The 19105-nt window shown below is 46.2% G+C and overlaps 1 protein-coding gene across 3 annotated transcripts in view; it reads left to right on the top strand.

Annotated features, from left to right (window-relative positions):
- Positions 1-19105, top strand: part of tbc1d32 (TBC1 domain family, member 32) — a 272496-nt gene that overhangs the window by 138857 nt on the left and 114534 nt on the right. For all 3 annotated transcript variants that reach the window (XM_078212743.1, XM_078212744.1, XM_078212742.1), the window contains exon 21: positions 6473-6591. In XM_078212743.1, the coding sequence (XP_078068869.1) occupies positions 6473-6591 (119 nt within the window). The remainder of the gene's footprint in view (positions 1-6472; positions 6592-19105) is intronic.

Genomic DNA, 19105 nt, shown 5'->3' with positions numbered 1-19105 from the left:
CAATGACATTTAAGTAGTTAAGTGACTACACTCATTTCAACTTCCCACCTCTACCCTGTTTCCGCTGGGTGCAATGTGTTAAAATTCAGCCTTCTGTGACTATATACATAATTGGGGTGAATCTCCCAGCCCATTGCTTGAGTATTGCAGCAAGCCAGGAGACATCAGCGGGTCCATTTTGCGGGCTTCCCGCTGGACATCATGGCCTCCGCACGTCTCCGGGACCAAGTTTTTCAGCGTCATCAGCTCCGTGCCGGAAATCGGCGCAGAACTGATAGCAATATGGAAACCGCAATTTGCATCTGGTTAGCAGGCCCAAGACTGAAGTCTCCAGGCCCAATAGTGTCTGTCCTTCCCCCCACCCCCCCACCTCCCCAACCCCGCCAGGAATGGTTCTCTCCAACGGGATTTACTCCTGCACCCCACTAACTTTCAGGGGAACAGGTGGCCTGATCGCCCCCCCCCCCCAGACTGAAGAGAGGCCATTGAGGCCCCTGGGAGGTTAGGGGTAGGGGATGCCCCTTGGGCAGTGTCACCTGCATCTTAGTACTGACCAACTGGTACTGCCCACTGAACATCGGGTGTGATGAGGTGGCGATCGGGACTGGCCAGGGTTAAGGGGGGGATATAGGGGCTGGCTGGGGAGGGCCAGGAGGTCAGTGGTTGTGGGGTTGGAAGGCCAGCAATGGGGGATGTAGAGCTGGCCAGTGATCGGGAGGCGATCGGGAGGCCACTGCGCATGAGCCGATCTCCACTCTGACAGATCGGTGCATGCACAGTGGCCAGCTCAGCGCTGTTCTGCCAGCCTCTTGGGCAGGAATAGGCCCCAATCACAGACTTCCAGAGTAATTCACATTAGGACACTCTGAAAGTGTTGGAGATTCATTCTGAAAATCACGCTAAAAAAACCAGCAGGATTTACTCCCATTTTCCCACACATTGGGAACTTAGAATTTTTTTTGGAAGAATCCCGGCCAATACATTTAATGGACGGAATTTATCACATGGCTGGGAGATTTGTCTTTATTTGCAGAAATATACAGTAATATATTGTCAATCAAAAAGTAATATATGCATTGAGTAAACATTCAACTGCTGGAAAGTTACTGGAGTAAATGGATGAGTAGATAGGTTCAGCCACATCAATTCCCTGAAAGTACAAATGCAAACATATAAAGACAGAAAAAGGTCTGTCACATAGACATCTGTACTAGAAGAGAAAGGAGCTAATAACATTTTACAAGACATAGAGTACCTTGTACAATATAAAGCAGCTAATTGTAGAAAGATCATTAAAACCAATAAAAGTAGTGTCACCAGGATAAACTTGATTGTCAGGAAAGACTTGGGATACTAGATTTTTAATGTGAGATTTCAACAGAATAAATTGATTAAAACTATTTATTCTGTTTATGGAGTCAGTGACAAATGTTCATCAATTTAAAATTGTCACTGAGATTGAGGAGCTGCTTCTCTAATTCTCATAGCTCCTGCTACCACCTCAGCTCATAACAGCGCTGCTTTAAACCCTTCTCTCTACGCTTCTTCCACATCCTTTTCTTTTAATTCCAGAGATGTGGGCATCACTGGCTGGGCCAGTATTTATTGCCCATCCCTTACTGCCTCCATTTCAAAGGGCATTTGAAAGCCAACCACATTGCTGTGGATCTGGAGTCACGTGTAGGCCAGACCTGGAGTCACGTGAAGGCCAGATCTGGAAAGGACGGAAGATTTCCTTCCCTAAAGGGCAGCAGTGAACCAGATGGCTTTTTACGAAAATCGACAATGGCCATCTTATTACCTTTGCTTTACTGGGCTGCATTAGGCCTACTTTCCTATTCACCTAATGTCAGCTTTCAGCTCCCAGTGCAACATATAGAAAATGTTTAGCAGCCCTTCTTTTGCTTCTTACCTTTCCCTTTGGTCTCTGGAGTGCAATGATAATGCTCTTCAGTTGGGTATAAAAAAAGAGTGAAGGAAATGGGAGAATAAAGTGGTTGAAGGGTAGTGTAAAAGGATGGAGAAGGCAATGGAAATGAAAAGGTCATGGGAAGGGGTAGTGAAGGTGATTGAAGACAGGGAGTTTTGATTGCTTCAGGTTTACTGCTTCCATTACTTGCTGGGCCCTCCAGTAGGTGCAGTCCCCCCAAGTCTTCAACAGTCCAGCCCATCCCACAGTCTGCATGTTGCAGCTACTCTCATTGTCCTCATACCTCAAGTCTATTGGTCTGATCTGCTTGTAGCAACCCCTCTGTTTTTTTATAAAACTAATTTCTCAATACTCTCAGTATTCAGACTCCCCTTACCATCACTACTTTACAAATACAATTTCCAGATTCCTCAACCCCCATCATTTTAACAAGTATTCCTGCATCCCAAAATTTATGTTTAGAACATAGAACAGTACAGCACAGAACAGGCCCTTCGGCCCACGATGTTGTGCCGAGCTTTATCTGAAACCAAGATCAAGCTATCCCACTCCCTATCATCCTGGTGTGCTCCATGTGCCTATCCAATAACCGCTTAAATGTTCCTAAAGTGTCTGACTCCACTATCACTGCAGGCAGTCCATTCCACACCCCAACCACTCTCTGCGTAAAGAACCTACCTCTGATATCCTTCCTATATCTCCCACCACGAACCCTATAGTTATGCCCCCTTGTTATAGCCCCATCCACCCGAGGAAATAGTCTTTGAACGTTCACTCTACCTATCCCCTTCATCATTTTATACACCTCTATTAAGTCTCCCCTCAGCCTCCTCCGCTCCAGAGAGAACAACCCTAGCTCCCTCAACTTTTCCTCATAAGACCTACCCTCCAAACCAGGCAGCATCCTGGTAAATCTCCTCTGCACTCTTTCCAGCGCTTCCACATCCTTCTTATAGTGAGGTGACCAGAACTGCACACAATATTCCAAATGTGGTCTCACCAAGGTCCTGTACAGTTGCAGCATAACCCCACGGCTCTTAAACTCCAACCCCCTGTTAATAAAAGCTAACACACTATAGGCCTTCTTCACAGCTCTATCCACTTGAGTGGCAACCTTTAGAGATCTGTGGATATGGACCCCAAGATCTCTCTGTTCCTCCACAGTCTTCAGAACCCTACCTTTGACCCTGTAATCCACATTTAAATTAGTCCTACCAAAATGAATCACCTCACATTTATCAGGGTTAAACTCCATTTGCCATTTTTCAGCCCAGCTTTGCATCCTATCTATGTCTCTTTGCAGCCTACAACAGCCCTCCACCTCATCCACTCCTCCACCAATCTTGGTGTCATCAGCAAATTTACTGATCCACCCTTCAGCCCCCTCCTCTAAGTCATTAATAAAAATCACAAAGAGCAGAGGACCAAGCACTGATCCCTGTGGCACACCGCTAGCAACCTGCCTCCAATCCGAAAATTTTCCATCCACCACCACCCTCTGTCTTCGATCAGACAGCCAGTTACCTATCCAATCGGCCAACTTTCCCTTTATCCCACACCTCCTCACTTTCATCATAAGCCGACCATGGGGGACCTTATCAAACGCCTTACTAAAATCCATGTATATGACATCAACTGCCCTACCTTCATCAACACACTTAGTTACCTCCTCAAAAAATTCTATCAAATTTGTGATGCACGACTTGCCCTTCACGAATCCGTGCTGACCATCCCGGATTAATCCGCATCTTTCTAAATGGTCGTAAATCCCATCTCTAAGGACCTTTTCCATCAATTTACCAACCACCGAAGTAAGACTAACCGGTCTATAATTACCAGGGTCATTTCTATTCCCTTTCTTAAACAGAGGAACAACATTCGCCATTCTCCAGTCCTCTGGCACCATCCCCGTGGACAGCGAGGACCCAAAGATCAAAGCCAAAGGCTCTGCAATCTCATCCCTTGCCTCCCAAAGAATCCTAGGATACATTTCATCAGGCCCAGGGGACTTATCGACCTTCAGTTTATTCAAAACTGCCAGGACATCCTCCCTCCGAACATCTATTTCCTCCAGCCTATTAGCCTGTAACACCTTCTCTTCCTCAAAAACATGGCCCCTCTCCTTGGTGAACACTGAAGAAAAGTATTCATTCATCACCTCGCCTATCTCTACTGACTCCATACACAAGTTCCCACTACTGTCCTTGACCGGCCCTAACCTCACCCTGGTCATTCTTTTATTCCTCACATAAGAGTAAAAAGCCTTGGGGTTTTCCTTGATCCGACCCGCCAAGGACTTCTCATGTCCCCTCCTAGCTCTCCTAAGCCCCTTTTTCAGCTCATTCCTTGCTAACTTGTAACCCTCAATCGAGCCATCTGAACCTTGTTTCCTCATCCCTACATAAGCTTCCTTCTTCCTTTTCACAAGACATTCCACCTCTTTCGTGAACCATGGTTCCTTCACTCGGCCATTTCCTCCCTGCCTGACAGGGACATACCTATCAAGGACACCCAGTATTTGTTCCTTGAAAAAGTTCCACTTTTCATTAGTTCCTTTCCCTGACAGTTTCTGTTCCCAACTTATGCCCCCTAATTCTTGCCTAATCGCATCATAATGACCTCTCCCCCACAACATCGTAGTCCCAAGTACCAATCCACGCCCCAAGTTCATCTACCTTGTTCCGGATGCTCCTTGCATTGAAGTAGACACACTTCAACCCACCTTCCTGTCTACTGGTATCCACCCTTGACCCTGATATCTTCCCCAATACCTCACCACCCTCACTGACTTCCGGACTACAACTCCTTTTCCCACTCCCCTGACAAATTAGTTTAAACCCCCCTGAAGAGCTGTATCAAATTTCCCCCCTAGGATATTGGTGCCCCTCTGGTCCAGGTGCACCCCGTCCTGTTTGTACAGGTTCCACCTTCCCCAGAATGTGTTCCAATTATCCACGTATCTGAAACCCTCCCTCCTACACCATCCCTGCAACCACATGTTTAACTGCACTCTCTCCCTGTTCCTCAACTCGCTATCACATGGCACTGGCAACGTACCAGAGATGACCACATGTTTTGTCTTGGCTCTCAGCTTCCAGCCCAGCTCCAGAAATTCCAGCTTTAAATCCCCGTCCCTTCTCTTACCTATGTCGTTGGTACCAATGTGTACCACGACTTGTGACTGTTTCCCCTCCCCCTTCAGAATCCGGAAAACACGGTCTGAGACGTCACGGACCTTGGCATCCGGTAGGCAACATACCATCCGTGAGTCTCTTTTGCTGCCACAGAACCTCCTATCTATCCCTCTAACTAACGAGTCTCCAATAACTATTGCCCTCCCGCTCTGCCCCCTTACCCTCCCGAGCCACAGAGACGGACACAGTGCTGGAGATCCTCTCACTGCGGCTCACCACTGGTATGTCATCCCCCTCAACCGTATCCAAAGCGGAATACTTGTTGCTAAGGGGAACGACCACAGGGGATCCCTGCACGGACTGCTTCCTCCCAGCCCCTCTCACCGTCACCCATTTGTTTTCATTCCTCGGAGTAACTGTATTCCTAAAGCTTCTGTCTATGGCCACCTCTACGTCCCTAATGATCCTAAGTTCATCCAACTCCAGCTCCAGTTCCCTAACACGGTTTTGGAGGAGCTGCAGATGGGTGCACTTCCCACAGATGTAATCAGCAGGGACACTGACGTCGTCCCTCACCTCAAACATAGTGCAAGAGGAACATAGCACTGCCTGCACACCCATCCCCTCTAGATACCTTGCCAGTACCAGGTAGAAAGTGCAAAAATGAATTAAACTCACCCCTGCTCGCCCTTTCTGCCTAAGCCCTGTGAGCCAAAGCCTTATAGCTCACACTCTGCTTCCCACGCACTCCACTGCCTGCTCCCGACGCTGCCCGCTGTATACTGCAGCCTACCTTTTATACTTCGCATGCTTAAAAAACCCTTCCCAGACTCCTTAGCAGCCCACTTCCAGTTTTCACTTTAAACTTAAGAAAAATACTACTGCAAAAGTAAAGGCCAAAAAAAAACACACACTATCTGACTAATTAAATAAATAATTCAATCAATCTCTCACCAGCACTCCTGCCTCCAATCACTCCCTCATAGCTTGCTCCAGTGGAACAATGAGGGGGAACCTCAGTTTGCTGCTGAAAATTTAGAATCCAGCTTTGCCAACTGCAAATAATATTTTTAAATCCCATTGTTCTTCCTGTCAGCACTTTTGTATATTTCGTTAAATGAATGTTGCCAAATATTCAGGTCTTATTTCTTTCCTACTGTTGTTGACATTGGCTTTTCACATTTTTGACAAATGTAAGCTACAGGTAATGAGATTACTAGTCTTAGCCACAGGATGAAGAAAATATACTCGGTAGTAAGTCATATGTGAGTAACTTCAGCTGCTCTGACAAACTATTTGACATCGAATATCTGATTAGTTAATATGATACATGTTAGCTGTCAGATTTTGATGTACTGTACTTTTAGTGTGTCATCATTTGAACAATAAAATCTATTTTTTCTTTTAGGGTTCATTAAAGCCCTTGTAATGGAGTTGTGGTCTGTTCTGGAATGTGGAAGAGACGATGCAAGAATGATCAACCCCAAACCAACACCAGTGGAACCCATAGACAGAAGCTGTCAGAAGGTAGGTGATGTGCTTTTCATTTCAGGTGGTTCATGTCAGAGCCAAACTATTCCAGGTTAGATAGATACAGTACAGTAATCTGATCAGAAGCTTTCTGTGTCTCACACCAACTATTATCTGGTGTCTTAGACTGCCAATTTCCAATTGGACCAAGGGAGTTTTCTGCTGTATACACATTGTTTAACTTGTCTACACTTATTTTACAAAAGACCCTGTAGCCAGGAAGAACTTTCAATTCATTAGTCTAAGATTACAGTACAGAAAGCCCAATACTGAACTAACCAAACAAAAAGTCAGAATTATGAAAGGTTCTGATCTGATAAATTAGATCCAGAGACTCTTTCTACTTGTGGGGAAGAACAAAACTATAACCATCAATATAAAAGAGTTAACAAGAAATCAAACTGGGTATTCAGAAAAAATATGTTTACCCAAAGTGGTGAGAATGTGAAGCTCACTGCCACAGGGAGTAGTTGAGGCAAATAGTATAGCTGTGGTTAAGGGAAGTCTAGCTATAAGTATGAGAAAGAGGGTTATGCTGATGAGGTTAAATAAGGAAAGATGGAAGAGGCTTGAGTTGAGCATAAGCACCAGCATGGGCTCATAAGGCCAAATGGCCTGTTTCTGTATTGTATCTTGTATGCAATTCTGTGTAACACAAATGTTTTCATTAACTTACATGAAGTAGAAATCTATCTCTTCTACATCTTAAGACAATGTTAAATTTTCAAAGTTATAGCAGTTTGATTTATATTGAAACAAGGGTGACATGGTGGCACAGTGGTTAGCACTACTGCCTCACAGCGCCAGGAACCCGAGTTCATTTCTGGCCTTGGGTGACTGTCTGGGTGGAGTTTGCACATCCTCCCCGTGTGTCTGTGGGTTTCACCCAGGTTCCCTCATCCATTTACCCCATATCCTTAGACTATCACCCCTGGTTCTGGGCACCCCACCACCAGGAACATCCTTCCTGCATCTACCCTGTCTAGTCCTGTTAAAATGTCATGGGTTTCTGAGATCTCCCCTCATTCTTCTGAACTCCAGTGAATATAATCCTATCCAACTCAGTCTCTCCTTGTACATCAGTCCCACAATCCCAGGAATCAGTCTGGGAAGTCTTTGCTGCACTCGCTCCATAGCAGGAACATCCTTCTTGGGATAAGAAGACCAAAGCTGCACACATTATTCCAGGTGTTGTCTTACCAAGGACCTGTATGACTGCAGCAAGACATCCTGCTCCTGTACTCGAATGCTCTCGTTATGAAGGATAACATATCATTTGTCTTCTTCACTGCCTGCTGCACCTGTATGCTTACTTTCAGTGACTGATGTATAATCTGCAAGATTGTCTGGTGAGTTCCTGCAGTGCATCTTGCAGATGGCATACTACTGTTACTGGCTGTCAGTGTTAAAGTGGATGGAGTGCCATTCAAACAGACTGCTTTGTCTTGAATATTGTCAAGCTTCTTGAGTGTTGTTGAAGCTTCACTCATCCAGGCAAGCTGAGAATATTCCATTACATCTGACTTGTGCCTTATAGGTTATGGAGAGGCTTTGGGGGAGTCAGGTCCCACCCAGCACGCCCTCCACCCCTCCCGCCCGGGTCCCTGGTGCTGTGAGGCAGCAGTGCTAACCACTGTGCCACCATGTCACCTTCTCTAGATTCTCTCTTGTTGGAGATGGCCATTGACTGCATTTCTGTGTACGAATATTACTTGCCACTTGTCAGCCCAAGCCTAGATATTGTCCAGGTCTTCCTATATTTGACATGGACTGCTCAAAATGCTCAATTATTGAGCTTCCACAACCTTTTTGAGTAGAGAATTCCAAAGATTCACCACACTCTAGAGTGAAGAGATCACTCCTCATCTCAGTCTTAAATGACCTACTCTTTATTCTCAAACTATGTCCCCTGGTTCGAAACTAACCATGATGGGGAGATGCCGGCGTTGGACTGGGGTAAACACAGTAAGAAGTCTCACAACACTAGGTTAAAGTCCAACAGGACTTTAAGTCTTGTTGGACTTTAACCTGGTGTTGTGAGACTTCTTATTGTCTAAACTAGCCGTCCAGAGGAAACATCCTACATATATCCACCCTGTAAGAATTTTGTAAATTTCTGTGAGGTCACTCTCATTTTTTGAAACTCCAGCAAATAGGCCCCGTTTTCTCAATCTCTCCTTGTAAGACAATCAGATTAGTCTAGTGAACCTCTGTTGCACTACCATAGAATCCTACAGTGCATTAAGAGGCCATTCGGCCCACTAAATCTGCACCAACTCTCTGAAAGAGCATCCCCTAGGCACTCCCCTCTGCCCTATGCCCATAACTCCACATATTTACCATGGCTGATGCACCTAATCAACACACCTTTGAACACCAAGGGGCAATTTAGCATGGCCAGTCCACGTAACTTGCATATATTTGGACCAAGCTGGAAACCGGAGTTCCCAGAGGAAACCCATGCACGCACAGGGAGAATGTGCAAACTCCACACGGACAGTCACCCAAGGCCGGAATTGAACCTGCGTCCCTGGCATTGTGAGACAGTAGTGCTAACCACTGTGCCACCATGCCTTCACTTGATAATGTGCCACCATGCCTTTCCTGACATCAAAACTGAACACAGTACTTCTGGTGTGTTTTCACCAAGGTTGTATACAATTTTAGCAAGACATCTTTACTTCTGGATTCAAATACCCTTGTGATGAATGCCAGCATAGCATTTGCCTTCCTACTGATTGTTCCGCCTGTTTGCTAGCTTCCAGTGACTCATGAACAAGGGCACCAAGGATCCTTTGGACCCCAACACTTCCCAACTTCTCTCACATTTAAGAAATATCCTGACTTGGGGTGGAATTTTCTTAAAAACTGGCCATGTTTTGACTGAAAACCGGCATATTTCTCCCCAGAGAAACAGCCATGTTTTCTCTCCAGATTTTCTGACACTTCGTCAAAAAAAAGCAGGGGAGCATGTTTTACACTGCCATTCTTGAAGGACAGAGCCTAAAGACCATAGAGATTCAGGTGCTTTTTCCAAGGCTGCCCCGATCTCAAAATGCCAGAGACCACACTGGCCTCTCCATCACTGGTGCGGTCATTCCGACTGTTGAAGAGCAACACCGAGCCAGTGTGACAGAACATCTGAGCCCCCAGAAGCTATGGCATTAAGCTGTTTAGGAATATTTAAATCCATGCAAATTGATGATAATCAGGTTCACACCCTCACTGTGTGTGAACCCGATTACATAGCTGGCGGGGGAAGGGAAAGATCTCATTCTGTGATCTCCCTGGCACAAATCCCCTTAAGGCTGAGTAGCCCTCTCCACCTCGTACCATGGTAAGCAAGGAGGCAGTATCCGCTGGCCAGCTATAGAGAGAGGTAGAGGGAGGTTAGTTCAGGGATGCGAGGGGAGGAGAGGAGGGGGTGAGGGGGGCTATTCAGGATGGGAGTCGCGGCTGGTGTGTGTTGTCCTCAAGCCTTCAGCCTGCCTTTTAAACACTTCACAGCCCAGAGCTATTCAAGAGTGTCTCGGTCTTAAAAACCCTTTACAGCACAGGCTACTCTGCAGTATGTCTGCCTTATAGACCTTTCACATCCCAGAATGAATGTAAAGGCTTTCTGATTTCACAACTGTTCACTGCCCTGAGATATTATAGTGGAAGACTCTGTGTTTTAAAACCTTTTCACTGCCATGAATAATTCTTCTGGCTGCGTAGCAAAGAAACTGGCCCAGATGGGGTATCCGGCACTGCTATTCAGCTCCCCCCTCCTTCTCGGAGGCCATGGCAGCTGGTTCTCATTTTTAAAAGGCAGTAGTGATTTGCACCCACACGTGACATCACACTGTGGGGCAGGAACATTCAATGATGTCTGAAGATTCGACTGCAAGCTTGCTAATGAGATTAAAATTCACTCAGATCAGGTTCTCACCCTTCCTGGGTGTGAACCTGATGGCGTCATAGTGGAGGGCCTACAAATACGGCGTTCTGAAATCTTGCCTGTGGAAACCCTGTTTTTGAGGTCTTCAGATATTTTGTACTACGGAAAGCAACTGGCCCAGATGGGGTACTCGGGCGAGTACTCAGGTCCTGTGCGGACAGCTGGCAGGGGTATTCGCAGACATCTTCAACCTCTGTTCTCACCAATCTGAGATCCTTACCTGCTTCAAGAAGATGGCCATCATCCCAGTACCAAAGAAAAGCCAGCCAGCGTGCCTTAATGACTATTGTCCAGTGGCTCTGACATCCATCATTATGAAATACTTTGAAAGGTTAGCCATAGCACAAATCCCAGACTGCCTGGATCCACCATAGTTTGCCTATTGCTGCAACTGGTCCACAGCAGTCATCATCTCCCTGGCCCTACACACAACCCTGGAACACCTAGATAACAAAGACACCTATGTCAGTCTCCTATTCATAGACTACAGCTCAGCCTTGAACACCATTATTCCTACGAGACTCATCTCCAGACTCCGGGCCTGGGGCTCGGCTCCTCCCTCTGCTACTGGATCCCAGACTTCTTAACCCACAGACTGCAGTCAGTAAGGATAGGCAACAACACCTCCTCCACGATCATCCTCAACACCAGTGCTCCACAAGGCTGTGTCCTCAGCCCCTTACTATACTCCTTATACACCTGTGATTTGAGGGCAAATCAACATCTGACATGTGGAAGGTTTTCAAGTGTAAGTTGATAGGGATTCGGGACCGGCACATTCCTGTAAGGATGAAGGATAATTATGGCAAGTTTTGGGAACCTTGGATAACAAGTTATATTGTGAGCCTAGTCAAAGAGAAAAAGGAAGCATTTGTCAAAGCTAGAAGACTTGGAATATACAAAGCAAGTGTGGAATACAAGGAAAGTAGAAAGAAACTTAAGTAAGGAGGGCTAAAAAGGGTCACGAGAAAGCATTGGCCAGCAGGATTAAGGAAAATCCCAAGGCTTTTTATACATATATAAAGAGCAAGAGGGTAGCTAGGGAGAGGATTGGCCTACTCAAGGACAGGGGAGGGAATCTATGCATGGAACCAGAGGAAATGACGAGGTATTAAATGCGTCAGTATTCACCAAAGAGAGCGATTTGGTGGATGATGAGTCTGGGAAAGGGTGTGTAGATAGTTTGAGTCATGTTAAGATCAAAAAGGAGGAGGTATTGGGGTTCTTGAGAAACATTAAGGTGGACAAGTCTCCAAGGCCTGATGGGATATACCCCAGAATACTGTGAGAGGCAAGGGAGAAAATTGCTGGGGCGTTGAGAGAAATCTTTGTATCCTCACTGGCTACAGAGGAGAACAAAGAAAATTACAGCACAGGAACAGGCCCTTCGGCCCTCCAAGCCTGCACCGACCATGCTGTCAGACTTAACTAAAACCCCCGACCCTTCCGGGGACCATATCCCTCTATTCCCATCCTATTCATGTACTTGTCAAGATGCCCCTTAAAAGTCACTACCGTATCCGCTTCCACTACCTCCCCCAGCAACGGGTTCCAGGCACCCACTACTCTCTGTGTAAAAAATCTGCCTCAGACATCTCTTTTAAACCTTGCCTCTTGCACCTTAAACCTATGCCCCTAGTAATTGACTCTTCCACCCTGGGAAAAAGCTTCTGACTATCCACTCTGTCCATGCCTCTCATAATCTTGTGGACTTCTATCAGGTCTCCCCTCAACCTCCGTCGCTCCAGTGAGAACTAACTAAGTTTCTCCAACCTCTCCTCATAGCTAATGCCCTCCATACCAGGCAACATCCTGGTAAATCTTTTCTGTACCCTCTCCAAAGCCTCCACATCCTTCTGGTAGTGTGGCAACCAGAACTGAACACTATATTCCAAGTGCGAGGTCCCAGAGGATAGGAGAATAGCCAATGTTGTTCTTTTGTTTAAGAAAGGTAGCAAGAATAATCCAGGTAATTACAGGCCGGTGAGCCTTACATCAGTGGTAGGGAAATTATTGGAAAGGATTCTTCAAGACAGGATTTATTTCCACTTGGAAATAAGTAGACGTATTAGCGAGAGGCAACATGGTTTTGTGAAAGGGAGGTCGTGTCTCACTAACTTGATCGAGTTTTATGAGGAAGTGACGAAGGTGATTGATGAGGGTAGGGCAGTGGATGTTGTCTACATGGACTTCAGTAAGGCCTTTGACAAGGTCCCTCATGGCAGACTGGTGCAGAAGGTGAAGTTGCATGGGATCAGAGATGAGCTGGCAAGGTGGATACAAAACTGGCTCGGTCAAAGAAGACAGAGGGTAGCAGTGGAAGGGTGCGTTTCTGAATGGAGGACTGTGACAAGTTCCTCGGGGATCAGTGCTGGGACCTTTGTGGTTTGTAATGTATGTAAATGATTTGGAGGAAAATGTAACTGGTTTTATTAGTTAGTTTGCGGATGACACAAAGGTTGGTGGATTTGCGGATAGCGATGAGGACCGTCAGAGGATACAGCAGGATATAGATCGGTTGGAGACTTGGGCGGAGAGATGGCAGATGGAGTCTAATCCGGACAAGTGTGAGGTAATGCATTTTGGAAGGTCTAATACAGATAGGAAATATACAGTAAATGGCAGAACCCTTAAGAGTATTGATAGGCAGAGGGATCTGGGTGTACAGGTACACAGGTCACTGAAAGTGACAATGCAGGTGGAGAAGGTAGTCAAGAAAGCATACGGCATGCCTGCCTTCATCGGCCGGGGCATTAAGTTTAAAAATTGGCAAGTCAGCTGCAGTTTTATAGAACCTTAGTTAGGCCACACTTGGAATATAGTGTTCAATTCTGGTCGCCACACTACCAGAAGGATGTGGAGGCTTTGGAGAGTGTACAGAAAAGATTTACCAGGATGTTGCCTGGTATGGAGGGCATTAGTTAGGAGAGGTTGGAGAAACTTGGTTTGTTCTTAGTGGAACGACGGAGGTTGAGGGGCGATCTGATAGAAATCTACAAGACTATGAGAGGCATGGACAGAGTGGATAGTCAGAAGCTTTTTCCCAGGGTGGAAGAGTCAATTACTAGGGGGCATAGGTTTAAGGTGTGAGGGGCAAGGTTTAAAGGAGATGTACGAGGCAGTTTTTTACACAGAGGGTGGTGGGTGCCTGGAACTCGCTGCTGGGGGAGGTAGTGGAAGCAGATACGATAGTGACTTTCAAGGGGCATCTTGACAAATATATGAATAGGATGGGAATGGAGGGATATGGTCCCTGGAGGGTAGGGGGTTCTAGGGTGCAGGCTTGGAGAGCCTAAGGACCTGTTCCTGTGCTGTAATTTTCTTTGTTCTTTGACTGTATGGCCAAATTCCTCTCCAACTCGATTTTCAAGTTTGCTGAGGTCACCACGGTTGTGGGTCAGATCTCAAACAATGATGAGGCACAGTACAGGAAAGAAATAGAGACTCTGTTGAACTGGTGTGACGACAATAATCTCTCCCTCAATGTCAATGAAACAAGGGAGATAGTCACCGACTTAGAACAAAGAACAATACAGCACAGGAACAGGCCCTTCGGCCCTCCAAGCCCGTGCTGCTCCCTGGTCCAAACTAGACCATTCTTTTGTATCCCTCCATTCCCACTCCGTTCATGTGGCTATCTAGATAAGTCTTAAACGTTCCCAGTGTGTCCGCCTCCACCACCTTGCCTGGCAGCGCATTCCAGGCCCCCACCACCCTCTGTGTAAAATATGTCCTTCTGATATCTGTGTTAAACCTCCCCCCCTTCACCTTGAACCTATGACCCCTCGTGAACGTCACCACCAACCTGGGGAAAAGCTTGCCACTGTTCACCCTATCTATGCCTTTCATAATTTTAAACACCTCTATTAAGTCTCCCCTCATCCTCCGTCTTTCCAGGGAGAACAACCCCAGTTTACCCAATCTCTCCTCCATAACAACCCCAGTTTACCCAATCTCTCCTCATATCAGGCAACATCCTGGTAAACCTCCTCTGTACTCTCTCCTACACGTCAAAGCCTCCACGTCCTTCTGGTAGTGTGGCGACCAGAACTGGACGCAGTATTCCAAATGCGGCCGAACCAACGTTCTATACATCTGCAACATCAGACCCCAACTTTTATACTCTATGCCCCATCCTATAAAGGCAAGCATGCCATATGCCTTCTTCACCACCTTCTCCACCTGTGACGTCACCTTCAAGGATCTGTGGACTTGCACACCCAGGTCCCTCTCAGGCAGTTCAGGAACCATAGAAGAGAACATGCCCCTGTCTACATCAACGGGGACAAAGTAGAAAGAGTTGAGAGCTTCAAGTATTTAGGTGTCCAGATCGCCAACAACCTGTGTGTTAACCAGGGTTCAGGGTGAACACATTCCTCTTAGAGTGAAAGGCAAGGCTGGCAGAAGTAGGGAACCCTGGATGACTCGGGATATTGAGGCCCTGGTCAAGAAGAAGAAAGAGGCACATGACATGCATAGGGAGCTGGGATCAAGTGAATCCCTTGAAGAGTATAGGGAGTGTAAGAGAAGAGTTCAGAGAGAAATCAGGAGGGCAAAAAAGGGACACGAGATTGTTTTGGCAGATAAGGCAAAGGAGAATCCAAAGAGATTCTACAAATACATAAAGGGCAAAAGAGTAACAAGGGAGAGTGTAGGGCCTCTTAAGGATCAACAAGGTCATCTATGTGCGGATCCACAAGAGATGGGTGAGATCCTAAATGAATATTTCTCATTAGTATTTACTGTTGAGAAAAGCATGGATGTTAGGGAACTTGGGGAAGTAAATAGTGATGTCTTGAGGAGTGTACATTTTACAGAGAAGGAGGTGCTGGAAATCTTAAAGCGTATCAAGGTAGATAACTCCCAGGGACCTGATGAAGTGTATCCCAGGACATTGTGGGAGGTTAGGGAGGAAATTGCGGGTCTCCTAGTCGAGATATTTGAATCATCGATTGTCACGGGTGAGGTGCCTGAAGATTGGAGAGTGGCAAATGTTGTGCCTTTGTTTAAAAAGGACTGCAGGGAAAAGCCTGGGAACTACAGGCCAATGAGCCTCACATCTGTGGTGGGTAAATTGTTGGAAGGTATTTTGAGAGACTGGATCTACAGGCATTTAGAGACGCAAGGACTGATTAGGGACAATCAGCATGGCTTTGTGAGTGGAAAATCATGTCTCACAAATTTGATTGAGTTTTTTGAAGCGGTAACCAAGAAGGTAGATGAGGGCAGTGCAGTTGATGTTGTCTACATGGACTTTAGCAAGGCCTTTGACAAGGTACCACATGGTAGGTTGTTGCATAAAGTTAAATCTCACGGGATCCAGGGTGAGGTATCTAAATGGATACAAAATTGGCTTCTTCTTAGAAGCCAGAGGGTGGTTGTAGAGAATTGTTTTTCAAACTGGAGACCTGTGACCAGCGGTGTGCCTCAGGGATCAGTGCTGGGTCCACTGTTATTTGTCATTTATATTAATGATTTGGATGAGAATATAGGAGGCATGGTTAGTAAATTTGCAGATGACACTAAGACTGGTGGCATAGTGGACAGTGAAGAAAGTTATCTCCAATTGCAACGGGATCTTGATCAATTGGGCCAGTGGGCTGACGAATGGCAGATGGAGTTTAATTTAGACAAATGCGAGGTGATGCATTTTGGTAGACTGAACCAGGGCAGGACTTACTCAGTTAATGGTAGGGCGTTGGGGAGAGTTACAGAACAAAGAGATCTAGGGGTACATGTTCATAGCTCCTTGAAATTGGAGTCACAGGTGGACAGAGTGGTGAAGAAGGCATTCGGCATGCTTGGTTTCATCGGTCAGAACATTGAATTCAGGAGTTGGAATGTCTTGTTGAAGTTATACAAGACATTGGTAAGGCCACACTTGAAATACTGTGTGCAATTCTGGTCACCCTATTATAGAAAGGATATTATTAAACTAGAAAGAGTGCAGAAAAGATTTACTAGGATGCGACCAGGACTTGATGGATTGAGTTATAATGAGAGGCTGGATAGACTGGGACTTTTTTCTCTGGAGGAGGCTTTTTCTCTGTAGGAGGCTGAGGGGTGATCTTATAGAGGTCTATAAAATAATGAGGGGCACAGATCAGCTAGATAGTCAATATCTTTTCCCAAAGGTAGGGGAGTCTAAAACCAGAGGACATAGGTTTAAGGTGAGAGGGGAGAGATACAAAAGTGTCCAGAGGGGCAATTTTTTCACACAGAGGGTGGTGAGTGTCTGCAGCAAGCTGCCAGAGGTAGTAGTAGAGGCGGGTACAATTTTGTCTTTTAAAAAGCATTTAGATAGTTACATGGGTACGATGGGTATAGAGGGATAGGGGCCAAATGCGGGCATTTGGGATTAGCTTAGGGTTTTTTTTAAAAAAAGGGCGGCATGGACAAGTTGGGCCGAAGGGCCTGTTTCCATGCTGTAAACCTCTATGACTCTATGACTCTAACCTGTCCTGGTCCCTCCATGCGGACGCTGTAGTTAAGAAAGCCCACCAATGCCTCTACTTCCTCAGGAGACTAAGGAAATTTGGCATGTCCGTTACAACTCTCACCAACTTTTACAGATGCACCATAGAAAGTATTCTTTCCGGTTGTATCACAGCTTGGTATGACTCCTGCTCTGTCCAAGACTCTACAAGAAACTACAAAGGGTCGTGAGTGAAGCCCAGTCCATTACTCAAACCGCCTCCTTTGCATTGACACTGTCTACACTTCCCGCTGCCTCGGAAAAGCAGCCAGCATAATCAAGGACCCCACGCACCCTGGACATACTCTGTTTCACCTTCTTCCATCGAGAAAAAGATACAAAAGTCTGAGATCACGTACCAACCAACAAAAAAACAGCTTCTTCCCTGCTACCATTGGACTTTTGAATGGACCTGTATTTCTCCAGACCCTAGCTATGACTGTAACACATTCTGCACTCCCTTCCTTCCTTCCTTATGTATGGTATGTTTTGGCTGTATACCGCACAAGAAATAGTACTTTTCACTGTATGTTAATACATGTGACAATAATAAATCAAATCAAATTAGAAGTGAAAATGAGCGCACAGTTTTCAGCTGCTGTTGGCCTGGTGGTGTGGTCCACTTGGGAGAGTGGGGCTCATGAGATTAGTGGCAGGGAGTGATGAGACTGAGGAGGCCCACGTCCCTTTGTTCTATGGCTCTACAGGGGGAACAGGGACAAGGTCTAGGGTTCAGTGATTAATGGCAGAGTCCTTCCAGGATGTATGTCCATCTCGATTTCAGTGGGCCTTACTGTTTGCCTTAACTTACAGGTTTGTGGGAAAAGGTTTTATCCAGATAGGGTAAATACCTATCCCAGTGGGAGAAGGATCAAAGAAAGTGTGCAGTTATATGAACAACAATAAGGTTAATTAGGTGAGTTGTGCTTTAGTGACAAATTACTAGCAGCTGTGGGACAAATGTTTCCCAAGGCACGGCACCTCGCTGGGTCACAGTTGAGTCCTGGGGTCCAGCAGACATCCGACTGTCCAATCCCTGGATGTTCCTGCCTCCACCTGATGTGCTTCACAGCTGTGGTGCTCACCAGAGAATGACTCAAAAGCTTGTTTGCTATGATCGCCCAGGGCATAGGTTTAAGATGAGAGGGGAGAGATACAAAAGTGTCCAGAGGGGCAATTCTTTCACACAGAGGGTGTTGAGTGTCTGGAACAAGCTGCCAGAGGTAGTAGTAGAGGCGGGTACAATTTTATCTTTTTAAAAGCATTTAGATAGTTACATGGGTACGATGGGTATAGAGGGATATGGACCAAATGCGGGCAATTGGGATTAGTTATGGGGCTTTAAAAACAAAGGGTGGAATGGACAAGTTGAGCCGAAGGGCCTGTTTCCATGCTGTAAACCTCTATGACTCTAGATGCTGGGCACCCATGAGATGGCAGCATGTGGGTTCAAGCTGACATTCCGGTGTTGACACAAGGGTGGAATATCAACCAAAGAGCCTCATCCTTCCACAAGCAGAGCCCCCTCTTCCACCCTCGACAGCGCCTCGGAGGCATTCTCCAAGGAGGATATGGAGGAAGTGTCACAGCTATCACCCGCACCATCCATCAGCGCAGAGACATACACCTTGAGCATAGCAGACAGGTTTTTGAGTGCCAAGGGAAGACAGGGGTACTTATCCTTGTAGATCATAGCAGGTCATTCACTTTCTTTGCGGCATTGAACTCCCATCCTCTTTATCAGGCTGCTGGTACTGAGCAGTGTTACCACCACCTCCCAGGCGGGAATGATGACCCTGATTGGAGGGCCTCCTGCAAACCCGCAGGTATGTAGTGATCCGTCTCTCCTCCACAGCATTCAATAATTGCATTAGGACCCCCTCAGAGAATCTTAATGCAGGTTTTCTGGCTGCCAACCTCCTGCATTGAGTGAGTTGAGTGCTCTGGAGCTGTTTAAATGCAATGCCCCCTTGATTGCAGTGCTCAGCTGACCTCCTGGGGTGGGCAAATTGGACACTTTGCGCCTCAGGAGTGGTGTTTATCACTTAGCAGGGAGAAAGTTAAAGTGTCTCAAGATCGCGATCTGGTTTGTGCTC

This window comes from Mustelus asterias, chromosome 5, assembly GCF_964213995.1.
Source record: "Mustelus asterias chromosome 5, sMusAst1.hap1.1, whole genome shotgun sequence".
Taxonomy (NCBI): domain Eukaryota; kingdom Metazoa; phylum Chordata; class Chondrichthyes; order Carcharhiniformes; family Triakidae; genus Mustelus; species Mustelus asterias.
The sequence above is the reverse complement of the archived record's forward strand: the minus strand, read 5'-3'. Positions and strand labels throughout refer to the sequence as shown.